The sequence below is a fragment of the Borostomias antarcticus genome, assembly GCF_949987555.1.
Source record: "Borostomias antarcticus genome assembly, chromosome: 1".
In the NCBI taxonomy this organism is placed as follows: domain Eukaryota; kingdom Metazoa; phylum Chordata; class Actinopteri; order Stomiiformes; family Stomiidae; genus Borostomias; species Borostomias antarcticus.
This window is the reverse complement of record NC_140234.1, coordinates 29,411,362-29,430,323: the sequence shown is the minus strand read 5'-3', so window position 1 is coordinate 29,430,323 and position 18,962 is coordinate 29,411,362. Positions and strand designations below refer to the sequence as shown.

The 18,962-nt window shown below is 48.5% G+C and overlaps 2 protein-coding genes across 2 annotated transcripts in view; both read left to right on the top strand.

Moving 5' to 3' along the window:
• Nucleotides 1–15,472: 15,472 nt before the first annotated feature.
• On the top strand, nucleotides 15,473–17,561 carry LOC311315299 (cdc42 effector protein 3). Its single transcript, XM_084445937.1, has one exon. The coding sequence runs from the start codon at nucleotides 15,958–15,960 to the stop codon at nucleotides 16,879–16,881; it is 924 nt and encodes a 307-aa protein (XP_084302063.1). The 5' UTR covers nucleotides 15,473–15,957; the 3' UTR covers nucleotides 16,882–17,561.
• A 373-nt stretch (nucleotides 17,562–17,934) lies between these two features.
• The window catches only part of ercc2 (excision repair cross-complementation group 2), a 13,383-nt gene continuing 12,355 nt past the window's right edge, over nucleotides 17,935–18,962 (top strand). Inside the window, exons 1-3 of the mRNA XM_084438580.1 lie at nucleotides 17,935–18,056; nucleotides 18,489–18,588; nucleotides 18,818–18,895. Coding sequence (XP_084294706.1) covers nucleotides 18,052–18,056; nucleotides 18,489–18,588; nucleotides 18,818–18,895 — 183 coding nt within the window. The 5' untranslated portion in view covers nucleotides 17,935–18,051. The remainder of the gene's footprint in view (nucleotides 18,057–18,488; nucleotides 18,589–18,817; nucleotides 18,896–18,962) is intronic.

Below are 18,962 nucleotides of genomic sequence, written 5' to 3'. Positions count from 1 at the left end.
CACTTGACGATGCTTTGTTTTTTGTTTTTGTTGAAAAATTCAAACTAATAAAATCCACTCTCTCTGAGGTGACCTGAATCAACACAAACATCCAGTTTATTTTATGGTTTCCTTGTTTGTTGTTTTGGCGCACAAAAAGAAGAAGATTGCTTTCATAAATTAGTCTGGTTTTGACGAGGTTGTGAAAGTGTTTAATAAAGACGAGGCGAGGTCAACCATCCCTGCTCCTCCCCTTGTTCTGAATACTCCTAGCCCCCTTCGTCTTTCTGAGGGGGGGCATTTTCAAACGACTGCAGCCTTTATGAAGCACATTATTTCCTCTGAATTATAACACTGTATGGAGACACGCCTCCAGATGATGTGCTGTTCAGAGTAAAATTAAAACCAGGACACTTACTAAAGCAGGAGGTGAAGAGGCTGTAGTATACACATGAACATGGCTCTAGTATACATGAACATGGCTCTAGTACACATGGACATGGCTCTAGTACACATGAACATGGCTCTGGTATACACATGAACATGGCTCTAGTATACACATGAACATGGCTCTAGTATACACATGAACATGGCTCTAGTATACACATGAACATGGCTCTAGTATACACATGAACATGGCTCTAGTATACATGAACATGGCTCTAGTATACACATGAACATGGCTCTAGTATACATGAACATGGCTCTAGTATACACATGAACATGGCTCTAGTACACATGAACATGGCTCTGGTATACACATGAACATGGCTCTAGTATACACATGAACATGGCTCTAGTATACATGAACATTGCTCTAGTATACACATGTACATGGCTCTGGTATACACATGAATGTCTTCTGTGGTGGTTAGGTTGTAGTATACACATGAATGTTGTCTTCTGTGGTGGTCAGGTTATAGTATACACATGAATGTCTTCTGTGGTGGTTAGTTTGGGAGGCGGGGCAGGTGGGTGGGAGGTGTGTAGGAGGTCATGAACCCGTCATCCTGGGGTTTGTTTGCTGCTAACCATGATCCCTGTGTGACTCACTTCCTGTTACACTCCCATCCTGGTAACACTGGCTCCAGGAAGACTAGTCATTCATCACAGATAATACGGATCTCTCTCTCTCTCTCACACACACACACACACACACACACACACACACACACACACACACACACACACACACACACACCTATTCCCTTCCTCTCCCAAGTATTGAATTGGCAGTAGTTATTTCCAGGAATCCAATATGTAGTGTAGTTGTGTGTATGTGTGCGTCTACTTGTTTAGCTATACTTGTGGGGACCAAATGTCCCCACAAGTATAGTTAAACTAGACAATGTTGACTGACTTTAATTAATTAATTAACTTTTACTACATTGACCTCAATTTTAGGGTCAAAGGTTAGGTTTTAGGGCTTGGATTACAATTATGGTTAGGGTTAGGGTTCCATGCTGTCTCTGTCACATATCCAATCAAGCTCACCATTGCTGTTGTGTATCGCCCACCAGACCCTCTTGGTGAGTTCCTGGAAGAGCTTGATACACTAGTTTCGCACTTCCCTGATGATGGGTCCGCACTTATCCTTCTCAGCGACTTCAACATCCAGAGTGAGAAATTGGAACCTCTTCTCTCTTTCCTCTCCTTCGATCTTCACCTATCTTCTACTCCTCTCCATCCCCTCTTCCCCTGTAACTCCTCCTCCTACCCACATGGTCACCGCCCGTAGCCATCTCCGCTCGCTCTCCCCCACTGACCTTTCCTTTGCCTCACCTCTGCCCTCCCCGCCCCTGAATCGTTCTCTCTCCTACCCTCTGATACTGCCACTGATCTTCTCCTCTCTACTCTTTCCTCTTCCCTGGACAATCTCTGTACCCTGACCTCCAGGCCTGCACGGCCAACTACACCTGCCCCTTGGCTGTCGGACTCAGTGCGTACTGATAGACGGAGCCTGAGGATAGCTGAGCGTAAATGGAGGAAAGGCAAGCTCCCAGAGGACCTTCTTAATTTCTTTACGCATTCTCCTCTCTCTGCTGCTAAAGCTGCTTTCTTCCGCTCTAAAATCCTAACCTATGCTTCCAATCCTAAAAAACTCTGAAACCTTCTCTTCACTACTCCAGCCCCCACCTCCTACTCCCAACTCCTCCCTTCTCCCTGATGATTTCGCCAACTTCTTTGACAAGAGAGTTAACGTTATCAGATCCTCTTTCCCCACCCCCGGTCAACGCTCCGTGCACCAACCTCACCACCCCACCCTCTCTTCCCACTCACCCCCCCCCCCCCCCTTCACATCCCACCTTATCTCACTTTTCTCCCCTCTCCTCCAATGAGGTCCTCAACCTTCTAACCGCCTTCCAACGTCCATTTAACCGCCCCACCACATGTTCCCTAGACCCTGTTCCCTCGACTCTCCTTCAGTCTGTTGCACCCGAACTCCTTCCCTTCCAAACCCACCTCATCAAGGCATCTCTTGTTTCAGGATGCTTTCCCTCCGCTGTCACGGAGTCACTCCATGCCGCAAGAGCGAACTCTCCTAGACCTGTCAGCAGCATTTGATACAGTAGACCACCAGATCCTCCTCTCCACCCTCGAGGAGAAAGGCGTCACTGGCTCTGCACACTCAGTTTGCATCCTACCTGACGGCCGCTCCTACCAGGTGACATGGAGAGGGTCGATGTCGGAACCGCGTAGTCTGACTACAGGGTTCCACAAGGGTCTGGTCTGGGTCCTTTCCTTTTTTCCCTCTACCCTACCTCTCTGGGCTCTGTCATTCGCTCACATGGCTTCTCCTCACTGCTATGCCGATGACACCCAACTGGTCCTGTCATTTCCCCCTTCTGATACACAAGTGGAGACACGCATAGCTGGGTGCTTGGCTGACATCTCGGAGTGGATGATGACACATCACCTCAAGCTCAATCTGGACAAGACTGAGCTGCTGTTTCTCCCGGGGAAGGGCTGCCCTCACCGGGGCCTGGCCATCACCATTGAAGACAGTGGTGACGCCGACTCGGGCTGCGAGGAATCTGGGTTGACCCTAGATGACCAACTGTCGTTCTCCGCACATATCACATCCATCACACGCTCCTGCAGATTCATGCTCTACAACATCAGGAGGATTCGCCCTTTCCTCACTGATGAAACGGCACAGGTGCTCTTCCAGGCCCTGATCATCTCCTGCCTGGACTACTGCAACTCCCTCCTCGCAGGGGCCCCGGCGTCAGCCATTAAACCCCTGGAACTTGTCTAGAAAGCTGCTGCTCGCCTGGTGTTCAACCACCCCAAGTTCTCCCACACAACTTCCCTTCTCCGTTCCCTACACTGGCTCCCTGTAGCGGCTCACATCCAGTTGAAAACTCTGGCGCTAGCCTACAGGGCAATGAGAGGAACAGCCCCCTCTGACCTCCAGGCCATGGTCAAACCCTACACCCCCTCCCGATCGCTATGCTCTCCTACCTCGGGGCGACTGGTTGCCCCGTCACTCCGAGGCTCCTGCGGTCGATCGACACGGTCACAGCTCTTCTCTGTCCTGGCCTCGCAGTGGTGGAACGAACTGCCCACTGACATCAGGACAGCAAAGTTGCTGCCCATCTTTCGTCGCAGGCTCAAAACTCATCTCTCCAAGAAGTACTACAACGATCTCCCCTCTTAAGAACCTATTGTATTTTAGATTACTATTCTTGCACTTTGCCTTCAGCACTAGATTATGCTCTTAGTCACTTGTTTTACAAAGGAGATGCAGTTGTGAGTTCTGGCAAGTAGTAGTACATTGGCTTTTCCTACGTTAAATGCAAATATTGTTAGTCGCTTTGGATAAAAGCGTCTGCTAAATGACTGGATTGTAATTTAATGTAATGGTTATATTTAGGTTTAGGGGTCAAATGTTATATTTAGGGTTAGGTTTAGGGTTTAGGGTTAGTTTTAGGTTTAGGAGGGTTTTGGGGATTTATGTTTAGGGTTAAGGTTAGGGTTAGATTAGGTGGTTAAATTTAGGGTGAGGCGTAAATGGTGATGGGTTAGGGTTTAGGGCTAGGGTTAAGTTTAGCCTCTATTTATTACACCCACCTATATAAACAAGTGTGTGTGTGTGTGTGTGTGTCTTTGTTTGCAGCCTCAGCTACAGATATTTAGGTCACTGATTCCACACCGTATTGGGACATTTCTGAGCAATACCCAGCTCTTTTTTTGGGGGGGGGGGGGGGTTGGACTGATCACACACCAGCTCATAGACTACTTATCCACCACACTCAATCACACGCACAAACACACACACACAGACCTTATCTCTCTCTGTTTCTCTCTCTCGTACACACACACACTAAATCCTTATGAAATCCTTCTACATGGGGTGTTTGTTTTGGTTTTCATATTTAGGCCGCAGCCTCTGACGTTCAGAGCTACAATTTCAGTGGTGCCACGCCTAAACCCTTCCCATACTTTGTTGATGTTAACTTTTATAACCTTGCAATGTTGCAATGTTTATGTGATTTCAAGAGAAAGTCTGGGAGTGAATCTGAGCAATGGCAAAATACCTTTCTGGCCAAAAGGCCAAAATAGTTTGTTTATAATAGTTGTGGTGTTGCTGGAATTTAAAAGAAAATGGTATTCCATGAGATGATGTCACTTCAGTATATAGCATTAGGCAGACTATGGTAAATGGACTGCACTTATATAACGCTTTTATCCAAAATGCTTTACAATGGCCTCTCATTCACGGCAGCTGCCATGCAAAGTGCTAGCCTGCTCATTGGGAGCAATTTGGGTCTTACCTAAGGACACTTCGACATGTGGACAGGAGCTGGGATTCGAACCGCCGACCCTTCGATCATTGGACGACCCGCTCTACTTCCTGAGCTACAGCCGCCCATTTCATGTCTTTCAATGAAGAAAGATGTGGTGGGAGAGAGTGCATCTTTTATTGCTAATCTTCTTACGCCTGTGGTCTGTAGCGGTACCTGTCCTGTAGCAGGGGTATATTTAGAAGGCCTGATCTTCTTAAAGGTTGAAATAGGTCAGGATTTGAATGCCCAGAGCACCTGCAGTACTGCTACGAGACTGCAGGGGGCCGCTCACCTGTGTGGCGTTTAGAATCACTCTGCAGCGGTCTCAAACACACCCACCCTTTCTTTCTCTCTTCAATGTCATCAGAGCAGTGGGGTATCTCTGACCTGACCTGACTGCGCCCTGTACTGTTGACATCTCTCTCCTCTGTGTACGTCTCTCAGTGCCTGATATGTGCTACGAGAGGCTCCGATGTGACAACATAACAGCCGCCATCATCATGTTGTGACTTCGACTGTCCACAACGGCGTCACGTTGTCTTTGTTTTAGCCAGATAATGTGCTCCGCACACCAGATACAGCACGTCTGCATCTGTGAGGAAAATGAGAGGTATCTGACACTGACCTTCACAGTAGCACCTCATGTCCGGTATCACTGTGCCACGTGTCTCTGGATGGCCGTTATCTGTGTGTCTGACCTCAGTCTGGTGGAATCTATCTGGAGGAGGTGTGAGGGATGCAGAGCTCTATATGGTCGTCCATCCGGGTGCTTTGCTTGCTGTCAGTGCTGGGTAACGTTCTCTAGGCCTGGGCTGGGGTGAGGGTAACCCAAACCCGTGGGGTACACACCAGTGACTGCACCCTGTTCAATCGGTCACACACACACATCTCTACTCAGGGGCGGGGATCCCCCCCCCCAAATATTTGAGATCAGTAAAATTGTCCCCCCCAATATTTAGATTGGGGTAGTGGCATTCAAATGACCATACAGCCGCGTAGGAAGATGTCCCCCCCAAAAAAATACTCTTGCAAAATTTCAATGTAAATGTCCGCCCCCCCAAAGTTGGATATAGATCCCCGCCACTGTCTCTACTGGCTCATATCTCATATCTGCGACAGTAAAACAGCCCAAGCCCGGGCCTGCTTTGGGTCAACTTATAGAAAACGGACTGCTCCTGACACACGCTTAAGCACATGGGGACAAATGTGCTCTCTCAGGGTGGGGTGGAGGGAGGGGGTGCTGGCTGTGTGCATGTGAACAATGTAACCCTAGGAAGTGTCACGCGCCCAACGTCTGGGACTGTCACGTTTGCATTTCCCATGCAGCCCTGCAGTTCCAGCTTGAACATCACACAGAAACACACACACACACACACACACACACCACCCCCTACCCCCCATATCCTGTCCACTCTGGAGAAATTCCTCCCAACGCTGGGCCGTTTCCTGGGAAGACTCCGTTCCCTCTCCGACGCGTTCTCCCGCTCGTCTTCCTCCGGCAACGCTAGCGAACCCTCCTCCTCGCTGTCACGGACAGTTGAGAGATTTCAAAACAATGCTCTGACTTCCTGTGGAACAAACAGTCGTGTGACGCCCAGAGACCTCCACCTCTCCACCAGAACGACCGTCTTCCTTTCTGCTCGGCGCTGCATGTCTGCTGCTTTGATGCATCACAATAGACTGGTTATGCAATGATCTATTACTGCTGGATGAGTGGTCTGTGATTGGTTGATTGGTCTAATCAATGCCTGATCAAAAGTGATCACGTCAGGACACCTGAGTGGGCCGATGGGAGCTACAGTGCAACTGACAGGTGGAAGGGGATTTAGGAAATTACAATAGCCCCTCGCCTACACACACACACACACGCGCACACACACACACACACATACACTGTGGAGGACAAAAACAACTTGGAGTCTATCTACAGAACTACGGGAAAGGAAATCAACCAAAAGTTGCCTGGAGTAGCCTCCACACACACACACACACACACACACACACACACACACACACTGCTCCAAAAACAAGTTTCTCTGCCAGCGGAGAATGGCATGAGAACGTGGAGCCAGAGTCCCTCAGGGTTCCCACTGTGTGAAGCGGCCTGGCCCATCGGCCCTCTGGGAAGCGGTCTGTGTCAATGAGGCGCGAGCCGTGTGTATTTCTCCCACTGCTCAGCCATGACGCTTCCCCAGCCTCCCTACGCCTATCACATCAAGCCTGGTTAAATCTCTTCCCCCGTTGTGTGTGTGTGTGTGCGTGTGTGTGTGTGCGCGTGCGTGCGTGTCTTTGAACCCAGCCGAACGTTCCGGATTACCCAATGTTCCCAACTTCCCCACTTCCACTCAGTGATAAGTGAGCAGCTCTCCGCCCAGTCTTTGCCAGTGCAGTTTTTAGTCTCCTGGCTTCCTCTCTTTCTCTGTTGTTGTCTATTTCTGTGTGTTTGTTCTAGCGTGCCCTTCACAGTGACCCGGGGCCCCTCCCCGGTGTGTGTGTGTGTGTGTGTGGGGGGGGGGGGGGGGGGGGGGACTGGAGGATTATGGGAAAGGGAGGAAACCAGAATGACGGATACTTGGTCCCTGGTGGGGGAGAGTGTGTGAGAGAGAGAGAGAGAGAGAGAGAGAGGGAGGGAGAGAGTGAGGGAGAGGGAGGGAGGGAGAGGGAGGGATAAAGAGAGAGAGGGAGAGAGAGAGAGAGAGAGGGAGAGAGGGAGGGAGAGAGAGAGAGAGAGAGAGAGAGAGAGGGAGGGAGAGAGAGAGAGAGAGAGGGAGAGAGGGAGGGAGAGAGAGAGAGAGAGAGAGAGAGAGAGTGAGGGAGAGGGAGGGAGGGAGAGGGAGGGATAAAGAGAGAGAGGGAGAGAGAGAGAGAGAGAGGGAGGGAGAGAGAGAGAGAGAGAGAGAGAGAGAGGGAGGGAGAGAGTAACCAGATTCTGTTTCAATAGTGTATCTGGAATTCAGTGTGTGTGTATACTGTATCTGTTTATTGTGTGTGTGTGTGTGTGTGTGTGTGTGTGTGTGTGTGTGTGTGTTTGAATGTGTGATAGTCTTGAGAGAGTTTGTGTGTGTGTGTGTGTGTGTGTGTGTAGCTGTACAGTATTGTGCAGAGGAAAGATAATTTAATGTCTTCCTCCTCCTCCTCTCTCTCTGCTATATTCATCCCTCCTCCCCTCTGTTGCATCACTCCTTGTTATGTCTTTAACAGGCTGCAGACGCACTGAGAAAACGCTCCTGGAAAAAGTGACAAACAGTTCACTCCGTCAAACACTTTGCTCTCCCTTTGTTTCATTTTTTATTACTTCCTCCTATTTGAACACCAACCCACAGACAAGCGAACTCTCTGTCTTCAGCTTTCACAGGGTTTATATCTGACTGGAAAAAAAAAGCACAGGCACATTTGAAGTCTTCTAAGGTCCCTCACCTTCTAAGGTCCCACCGGACGAAGACCCACCTTGGGTCGAAACGTTGTTTTTTGTCCTCTAGCAATAAATATACCTTGAAGCAGCTGTTTTGCATTCCCCTCAAATGACATGAACAGTGACGTTCTACAGAGGGTATCACAGTAGTAAGCGAACAGGCGCTGACACACACTATCTGTTAGTGGAGGTGCTGACTAGCAAAACAAAAACTGTATTAAATCACTAATGAAGATAAGGAACCATTCGTAGCTCCTTCTCCAGCTGCCCCGAACTCTTTTCAAACTGGTTCCTTATGTAATTTATGGGAGCAAGTAGAGGGTGTGACTCATCCAGCTATTCCCACTCACCCATGACCGTCAGCGCCAGAGGTGGGTCACAACAGCTGGCCTCATGATCAGACTGGACCGGACCTGCGGTCGGACGCGCTGCGTGACTGGACGCCTGGTTTACTCACAGCTCTGAGCTGGCAGACTCCTCTGAGTAAAAGCTCAGCAACCCCCAAACCCCCCCCCAGCCTCGCTTTCTCTCTCTCCCCTGTTCCCTCGCTCCCTCTCTTTCTCTCTATCCCCATTACCTCTCTCTCCCTCTCCCTCTCCCCTCCTCTGTTCTCTCTCTCCTACCCTCTCGTATCATCCTTTCCGAGGGGGCCCCTCGTTCTGGGCTCACTTCCCCCCCTGGACCGAGGCTGTAATCACGGCCGTCTAATGGAAACCACATGCACGCTCGTGCACCCCAGGATTCCCAGGATTCCAGCCTATGAGATCACTCGCTTGCCCGCTCATTCACTCGGCTGTTCAGCTCTCTGAGTCCTCTCCCCTTCCCTCTGCTCACTGGCCCTGGCGCTGATGGAGGATCATAAGAGGGCTGTTGTCTGTGACGTCCGCAAGCGCATAGATTCACCCACTCTGACCGCGTTGCGATACTCAATGTGCTCAGATCAACAATAGAGTCATTGATAAATCTGCCATAATGGCCATCTAAGAATGTCCTGTGTGAATGCTGGTGTGTGTGTGTGTGTGACACTAAACTGCCATAAGCTAAAGCCACTAATAGAGCTAATATTGAGTCCTGGGGTTTCAGGCGAATCAGCCCCCCCCCCTCCCACCCCTCCATCCATCTCTTTCCAAACCGCCTCCGTTACATTGTCCGGGAGGCAGAGAGTTCAGGTGCAGTGTGATGTGTGTGTGTGTGTGTGTGTGTGTGTCCAGGCCAACCCAGCCCCGTCCAGGCCAGGTCCGAGGGGAGAGGCCCCAGCTGGTGAACCCACACAGGCCAACAGCTCTGCTGGATGTGACCCCCTGATAACCCCTGCTGCTCCACAGCTGCTAGGAACACAGACAGGCGTGTAGACAGACAGATAGACTGACAGACTGACAGACTGACGGAACAGGCAGGCAGGCAGACAGACAGGCGCACAGACAGACAGGCGTATAGACAGACAGGCGTATAGACAGACAGACAGGTGTATAGACAGACAGACAGGTGTATAGACAGACAGGCAGACAGACAGACAGACAGACAGACAGGCAGACAGACAGACAGACAGACAGACAGACAGACAGACAGACAGACAGACAGACAGACAGACAGACAGACAGACAGACAGGCTAGCTCCGCCTCACCCCGCCAGCAGCAGATCCCCACTTACCCTCCCCAGACATAGTCCCCAAGCAGCCTTGGTCCTGGTCCTGCCTGATAAAGTGTGTGTGCATGTGTGTGTGTGTGTGTGTGTGTGCGTGTGTAAAAAAGGATGGGGGTACATAGGCCCCACAATTTTCCAAGAGGCCCCCTTTTCCCTGTACAGTATTTGTTCCCCATTACTTAACTGCTTTCATAACTCTCTCCCTGTGTGTGTGTGTGTGTGTGTGTGTGTGTGTGTGTGTGTGTGTGTGTGTGTGTGTGTGTGTGTGTGTGTGTGTGTGTTTGAGTGAGTACTCTCTCTGATCTAATCACATCTGTCCTCACAGGATTGAACTGAGCCTTGTGTCTGCTCTGGTCTTGTTTACAGATTCTCTCAACACTTCAAAGGATAATTGTGTATGTGCCTGTGTGTGTGCTTGTGTGTGTGTGTGTGTGTGTGTGTTTAGGAGCTTGTGAAAAATCCCATTGGCAGCTCCTCTGGTGTAACTTTTATGAGCATTTAAACCACAAGACCATAAAAATTAAATGAACTTTTTTGTAAGATTGTTTGGTTGTTCTGCTTGAACGCATTTTAACTGTATGGAGACAATTCACTGGAAATAGTTCTCGCAGAACTGGCGCCCTGTATGCGTAACAAATGTTTTTAATCTACCTCGCATGCATGCAACCCGCGAAGACAGCAAAATCAGTCCCCCTGGGAATGCCAACTGACTCCGGAGAAGCGAACGTTTGCGTTTTTCCCGTCTCATTATACATGCGTAATTACGCACAGCGTGCGTCCCAGGTGAGCCACTATGACCTGATTCCTGACTTTATGGGGCAGCAGCGTGGAAGTATTGTTAGGGCAGCAGAGATTGTAATTTCAGGCCCACTTAAGTATCTAATTCGATTTACCTGTTAACTGGAAAAAAGTGCTGATTGAGGGTAAAAATGTAATGTTGTAGCTTCCAGTTAACAATGTAGCACCTCAGTGACTAGAGATAAAACATAGGCCTATATCTCTGGAAATAAAGGGGATATCTGACTATATAAACAAACCAAACATAGCATACCTTTGTATTGAAAATTATACACAGGATTTATTATTCCTTGGTGACCTTCTTGCAGGGTCATTACAGCATCACATTAAAGAGCTTCATCACCAGGGTGCAAAGCAGTTTGCTCGCGGGTGCTCTGAACACTCAACTACAGATCTTTCCTCTCACAGAATGTAAAATGTATAATTCCTGAATATTTTCAGTATATATTGTGCTCCTTATGAAGAGTTCACTAGTACTGCGTTCATGAGCGCGCGCATCAGTGTCCCCTTTCACTTTCTTCCCATCCAGCCCTCACGCCCCCCCCCCGCCACCCCCGTCTCCGCCCCGGCGGACGCTCCCTCCCGTCTCCACCCCGGCGGACTGCGCAGTTCCGCGACTTAGAAACAGTTCTCAGTAAGAGGTTTACCTGCTCTAATGCTAACGAGACGTCTTAACTGGACAGACAGCTTGGCGACTCTTTCCATGGGGAAAATATATGGCGGACTTTAATTGAGGCAAGTATTTATTTAATCACAATTCTGTATGTTGTTTTTACAGAATGAAAAGTGGTATTTCGTTGTTGTCTAAATCGACATAGTCTAATTGATTGATGACCTATAGCTTATGTGACTAGCATCTACACCCGTCACTCTGTCAACACCAACTATTAATTTCCAACGTTGGCGAAATAAATAGTAGGATATATTCCGCGTTTATGTTTATGAGTTTGGATTCTTCAACAAAATGTAAATTTCCTCAGCACTCGCAGTGCGTATTCCTAATTTAGGGGTAGGCTATTGCCACAACAGTTCATAGTGTGCGATCTAAATTATAAAAGGGATAAGAGGGCCTATTAAGAAGATTACATGGAGGGGTTATAACTGTGTTCGTGCAGTTTAGTCCCTCTGTGCCACTCTCTGTTGTAGCCTAATAAAAAGGTGCTGATATGCTTAACTGGTTCCTCAAATAGCTTTCTCAAAGAGCTTCTCATATGCCTTTTATACGATACGAAAAAACAGTTGGCCATACATTGTAGAGTAGGAAACGGCATCGGTCCGTGGAATGGGCTAGTTTTCATTGTATCAGAGGTAGCCTACCAAACAGTTAACCGGTGGGATGTGCGGGAATGGGGTGATCTCAGAGAGTAGACTAGGCTATTACATAACGAACCTGTGTCGGTACACAACCCCGGGAGCAAATGGACTCGGGCTAGGCAGTGACTCAAGGTCACAAGAAGGAGCTAGGGACCTTATCACGACAAGAAACCGGAGCCCAGTCTCTCCGCAATCTAATTTAAAACTCCCAGAAATCCGTTATTTCACAAACCAGATGGAAAATGCGTTACACTCGCTGCGCACGCACGCATATGCTATACTACATGTTGATGGGGTTTACGGCATGATTTCATCAACCCGGGACCCTGAAATGATTAAATTTACGTCTGAACTGACGTAGCCTGCGGCCTGTGTACAGACTCAAGCCGTGGTCCTACACTAACAAGGCAGTATGATGGTTTTGTTGACAGGCTAATCTTTGGAGTGGCCGCCGCCAAAAAAACGTCCAACAACTGCTTATTTTCTCAACAGGACAGGACAGTATTGCACCACGCCAGATCCCCATAGAACGGGACCACAAAACAGATTTTGGGCGTTGGGTGGGCCTACTTTTACTGTATAAACAGACGGAACACCATCAGAGAGACTCTGACAAACAAAGCAAAAAATACATTTGTTACAATAGGCCTAACCGCCTGTTGCGCACATTAGCCATGCGTGACGCAGGAGCCCGTATCCTGACGAGAGGAGAGGAAAGAGGAGCCATGCTGGCTGGCTGGTTGACAGGACACGACACATCAGGGGAATTTCACTGCTCCCTAATACACACCTCGGTCGAATAGAGAGACGGGACGGCGCGACACCTTTTGATAGTACATTGAGCAAACGGAGACCATAAGCGACAAAGGGAAACTAGAAACAGATGTTTGACTGCACACGCAACTAAGCCCTGCATAGCATCAGCAATTTCTTGAATTCCTCAGACGACATTATGCGTGTCCCTTCTAGAAGAAAAAAACAGATCAGTAAAGTTCAGCGAAATGTAAAATATAATGAATAAACACTATGTACCCATCCTATAATACTGAATCCTATAATGTTGTCTGAACTTGTCTAAGAGTGTGTGTGTATGTGTGTGTGCGCGCGCGTGCGCCTGTGTGTGTGTCCTCTGTGTGGTGGGATAAGTGAGTGATCATTGGGAGCAACCAGGGGCCCGGAGCCCTCATAACAAACATCAGGACAGGATCGGGACATATTGTCATGAAAAGACTGTCTGAGCATTACCATCACTGGTCCAGAGTTTTATAGATCCACTATTATACTCCTTTTAAGTTAATATATGTCTCTGGGTTCCCCAAAACATGTCTTTGAATATTTTTGCTCAAAATACCACTCAGATGCCTCTATACTCATCAGTGTCAGTCCTGTTCTCGACAGGCCGTTGCTGTGTCTGTAGCTTTAATGAATTGTAAAAAAAATAATATATTATTAATTAATTAATTTAAATGAACTGCTGCTCCCCACGCCCCAGTTTTGAACTGGTTGTGTCTTTCCTACTGGGGTGAGCAATGAGCAAAGTTCTTATCATCTGAAGGCCACTTTAGCTTCGACACAATGCTAGCGGGTCCGGCATTGCAAGAAGAAAATGATGCACCTTCGCAAAAGGTAACTGTCATGCTGTGGTGAGAGGTGCTCAGGTGTGTGGTGGGGAGGGGGGGGGGTAATAATTCTAATGACCCCCCCAGTATGACATAGAATGTGGAGGCAAATCTGAATGGCTCGTTGAATCAGACATTTTCAGAATTTGGCTGACCACAAAAAACTGACTGGGTTGTCTTATTTCTGAAAGAGTTTATTTTTCATAATAGGGGAACTTTAAGTTAGCCTGAAAGAAAGAGAGATGGAGAGAAATAGAGAGAGACTGTCCTTGTGTGTGTGTGTGTGTGTGTGTGTGTGTGTGTGTGTGTGTGTGTGTGTGTGTGTGTGTGTGTGTGTGTGTGTGTGAGAGAGAGATAGAGAGAGAGAAAAGCTGGGACAGTTCAAGGGGGGAGACAGTGGCACAGACAGTTCCAGTCTCTCTGTAAAGGGATGTTGGTGATAATACCATTGTGATAGTTGTATCTTATGATAGCTGTATCTTATATGAAGGCAGTGATAATGCCATTGTGATAGCTGTATCTTATCTGAAGGCAGAACCACTCTGGAGCCAGGCTCATCTGATCTCACAACCCACAAACTACCTCTTGGAGGACATCAAACGTTTTCTAAGTCCATCCCCCCTTATCACCCAACAGCTCCTCAGTCCATTAACACTGAAAGGATCACCACTGACACCCCCTCACACCTCGGGGGCGTGACTGGAGACCCTCTGAAGCAGCTTCACATGTGAAGACCACGCGTCAAACTCCACATTACAGCTATAGATGCCGCGAGTGGTGTGGGTTCATGCGTAAACACATGCTTAAATGGGACAAAGATGGCGATCGGTATTTAGAGGGATTCGTTATGGCAGAAAGCGCCTCTGTAACCATGGCTATGTATGTGTGCGCAAATGAGGTTCACCCCCGTCTCCATCGTTTAAATTCCTGCACTTAATAGACCCTTTTCCCAGCAGCCATTTTGACGTGTCAATTAATTCAACGTCAATAATGAATTAAGGTCCTGTTCTATTTAGTGTGTCACAGCCAGTCCAGTGAGCCGGAACGCACAATACCGGCTGCTGGCTCACCTAAATCCTAAAGGGAACTGGGCCATAATTAATGTTATTAATTACACCTGTGTTTACCTTGCAACAACGTCAAAATGGTTGCTGGGAAAAGGGTCTAATGAATGTGTGTAATTTGTTTTGAGTACAGCATTATGTAAATGTAACATTATACAGTCTTGAAGGCGATCTCTCTTTCAGTATAATGCATCTCTTCAGCTTGAGCTTGCCCTGAGGCTCAGGCCTAACACCAGTCTCCCCTCCTAACCTGAGCCCAGGGCCTAGGGGCATCCTCACCTTCCCCTGCCCTCATAACTCACCCTGTCTTCCCCAGGAGAACACACACACACACACACACAGGAGAGGGAGACGCACACAACCACCTCAGCCGCAAACAACTTCCTAAACTGTGTTTAACAAACAAAAAAAAGGTCTAAGTAGCACTTAAAGAGTGGCGTTCTTTGGAATGCATGACGAATCCCAGAAAAACATAATGATTCAGAGGGTGACTCACTGCATGAACCCCTACACACACACAAACACACACACACACACACACACACACACACACACACACACACACACACACACACATACTCACTCAAACCTTAAATCAGCACACATCTCCTTCTGCTAGGGCAAACCAGGAAGGCATTTCTGGGCGGTTTCGAGCAGACATGCAGTCCCCTCAGCAAACACTCAGATTCCTCAAGTGTTTTCCCTTCGCATTTCTGTCCTCCGACTCACTTGCTCTCGGGTTGTAAATCTCTCTCTCTCTTCCCTCTCTCTCTTTCTCTCTCTTCCCTCTCTCTCTTTCTCTCTTTCTGCTGCTTCACAGACCTCCAACACTGGCGTTCTGATGTCACATTCCAGAAGCTTCTGAGCCGAGGCCCGGTCGTAGACCCCAGAAGCAGAGCAGACGCTGAGGCAGCCAGAGGACTTCACCAGCAGAGGACAAGAGCCAATGCAGAGAGAGAGAGAGAGAGAGAGAGAGACCAGAGAGGAGAGTCTTTCAGGCAGGACAGAGGAGTCTGTGTATGGGGATATGGTCACTCAGTGAGAGGGCGTTGATCTCAGGTCAAGGCTGTCTCCTCTGGTGTCCTCTTCATAGACTTCATAGTCTCATAGGCTGCTGTCTCTACTCACTACAGCCCAGGGAAGCTGGCGTTACTGGACTCTGAAGGACTTTGGATAAATGATCTTCCCTGATTGGCTCATCACTGAGAGGTGTCGCCAATTCGATGCCTGAACTGCAGGAACGTTCCTTCTACTCTTCTTAAAAAAACAACAACATAAAAAACGGACTCATCGCCGAGGAGACAACCGCCTCACGCTCGGAATTCTGGGAAACAGGATGCCGGCCAAGACGCCCATGTACCTAAAGACTACAACTCCCAAGCGTGGTAAGAAGCTGAAGCTGCGTGACGTCCTGTCGGGCGACATGATCAGCCCCCCGCTGGGTGACGTGCGCCACAGCGCCCACGTGGGGCCGGAGGGCGAGGGCGACATGTTCGGAGACGTGGGCTTCCTGCAGGGGAAGATGGACATGCTGCCCGCGCAGGGCCGCTCGCACAGCATGGAGATGCACCTGGACGAGGCCTACTCGGGGGTCAAGGGTCATCATCAGCACCACTCCTCCTACAACAACAACCACCGCCACAACCTCCACGGCCCCTCTGGTGGCCTGCTCAAGACCACCATCTCCATGCCCGTCTTCCTCGCTCACGAACAGGCCCCGCCCAAGCCGCCGCGCCTCCACTTGGACGACTCGGCCCCCGCCAGCCCCGCGCAGCCCGCCCCTCCCCAGCAGAACAGCCACGCCCATCATCACAACAACGGCCATGACCACAACAACGGCCACGGCGACATCCACCGTGCCCAGCAGCAGCAGAGTCGCTCCGGCGGGGCCCCGGAGCGGTACGTCGACCCCTGCCACGACCTCTCCTACGCGGCCTCCTTCCGCCACCTGGTCCCCTCCTCGGGCTCCTTCTCCGAGGCCTCCTCCGAGGACTCCATGTCGGAGAGCTGCGGGCCCCTGGACCCCCGCAGGGGCCTGAGCCTGGACTCGGACGCGGGCCTGAGCAACGAGGACCTGCGCAGCGAGAGGAGCGAGTCGCCGTCCGTGACGGGGGCGTCGCCCCAGGGCCGGCTCTCCCCGGGCGTGTCCCGGTCCGAGTCCATGGCAGGGCTGGATCTGGACCTGGGCCCCTCCATCCTGGACGACGTGCTGGGGATCATGGACCGCTACAAGACCGTGGACGACCGCTGCGAGTTGTGAAACTCGGGGGGAGATGGGAGGAGGAGCGGAGGGGTGTAGAAGCCCTTATACAGAGAGGTGCCTGGGACACTCATGTGACTGAACCCATTTGGAGCTGCTGAACTAAATGGGCGAATAAATAAAACAGCAGTTTTTCCACCAAGTCTTTGGGAATGGGAGCAGGACAACCACATGTCTCTCTCAAAGCTTGACTACTTTATTAGTAGACTACTACTACTACTTACTTACACATACACAAACTTTCTGAATGCATAGGCATAACCATGGCCTGCTCAGTACACTAGAGATGAACCAAAAAATAAGCCACAAAATGTTTATACTTCTTCAGAGTTGTTTTTTCATATGAATACAATGATGTTCTTATTCTTCAAAGTGCATATTTTGTGTGCAGGCCTGTTACATCTGATTGCAGCATTTTGCAGTATCCTTGCCAGATAAACATGATCAAAACTGGACTCTGCGTTAGTAGGCAATATGCTCCCATCTAGTGGTTATTATACGAATTAGATTATTCTGCAAAGTACAGGTATCACCAAACTTTTCAAACGAATAAAGTGCATTAGGTCAAAGAAGTGTGAGAAATGTACAACTTTGTAGTAACGTAGTTGGATGACTAATATCCAACGCCCTCCTTTAACAGTTGTACATGGACATGATACTGAATCTTCGCTTTCTTTTGTTTCATCATATCACAGTATCTTTATGCCATGTAGGCTATATCTCTGTAAATGTATGGAACACATATTGACCTGTGAATAAAAAAAATCATTGTGTTGATTTGGTATTTTCTTGAATGCGAGGTTATGGGACACAGCTAGATAACTATAGTCTATTTTTTACACATTTTTTTCTCGAACTTCAGGACGCTATATAATGGGGTTCGTTCGGACCGATGCTCTAAACCGCTCTGTATTTGCCTAGTACGGTCTGATGAACGGAATGGTAAGTGGTGCAGGTGATTGGACAAAGTGGCAACGTCATGATCCTACAGCCAATCAGGCGAAAAGAAGGCGGGTTCTTAACGTGGACATGTGGATGTACCAAACGAATACAGCAACATCGAGCTACAACTATTGTATAAACTATATTTTATGCATTGTCACCGTATATTCAGTAAAGTATTGGGCCTCGAAAGGGAAATAGACCACCGACGCAACAACTCATACGAAAATGAAGTAAGTGTGTGTTTAATGAAATAAAAAGCAAATGCAGTGCAAATTTAGCGACTATCTTAGCTTTAGCTAACGTTAGCTGTCTAGCTATGCTAGTTGTCATACTATTCATTTTGGAGTATATAGCTGTCATCATAATATTCACATTGTCATATGATTCATAGTAGCGTTAGCTACTTACTAGCTTTATTTGCAGTAGCTATGCTATGCTCGCTTTTAATGATGCTTATCCTTAAAAGCTATCAACACAAATCGTTTCTTGTTTGGTGTGCTGTCCACTAACAGTACAGCCACCGTTCTTTAGCTAAGTTTTGCATTGCTGTCATTCAGCTGCCTACCAGTAGTTCTACTAACTTATAGATAGCTGTAAGTTAGCAATTCCTAACGTTATCTCCCAGTGAGAGTTTATTAATATTTTTAAACCCCTGATAACAGGCTGAACATCGAAGGACTGCTGGTGTATTTCCCATACGATTACATCTATCCTGAGCAGTACTCGTACATGCTGGAGCTCAAAAGGACTCTGGATGCGAAGGTGAACAGATTAGACCCCCTGATCGAGGCTATCTTATCTTAAGTAGCTAGGTAGCTCCATCATACATTTTACATTTTATTTTAGTAATTTGAACCCTAAGTGACTTACAGTAACATTTGTAGTACGCTGAATTCCCAGCAGTCACAGTGCTAGAGAGATCTTTGCATGGACTACAAGTTGTTAACTCCACACTACTAGTAGGTTGTTAACTGAAGCTGTTTCTCCAAAGGGCCATGGTGTTCTGGAGATGCCTTCAGGAACTGGGAAGACCGTCTCTCTGCTCTCTCTGATCGTGGCCTACCAGCGAGTGAGTAGCAGAGAAGCCCAATCCTGTTCTATTACATCTGAAGGTGTGGTGGTGGTAGTCGAGACGA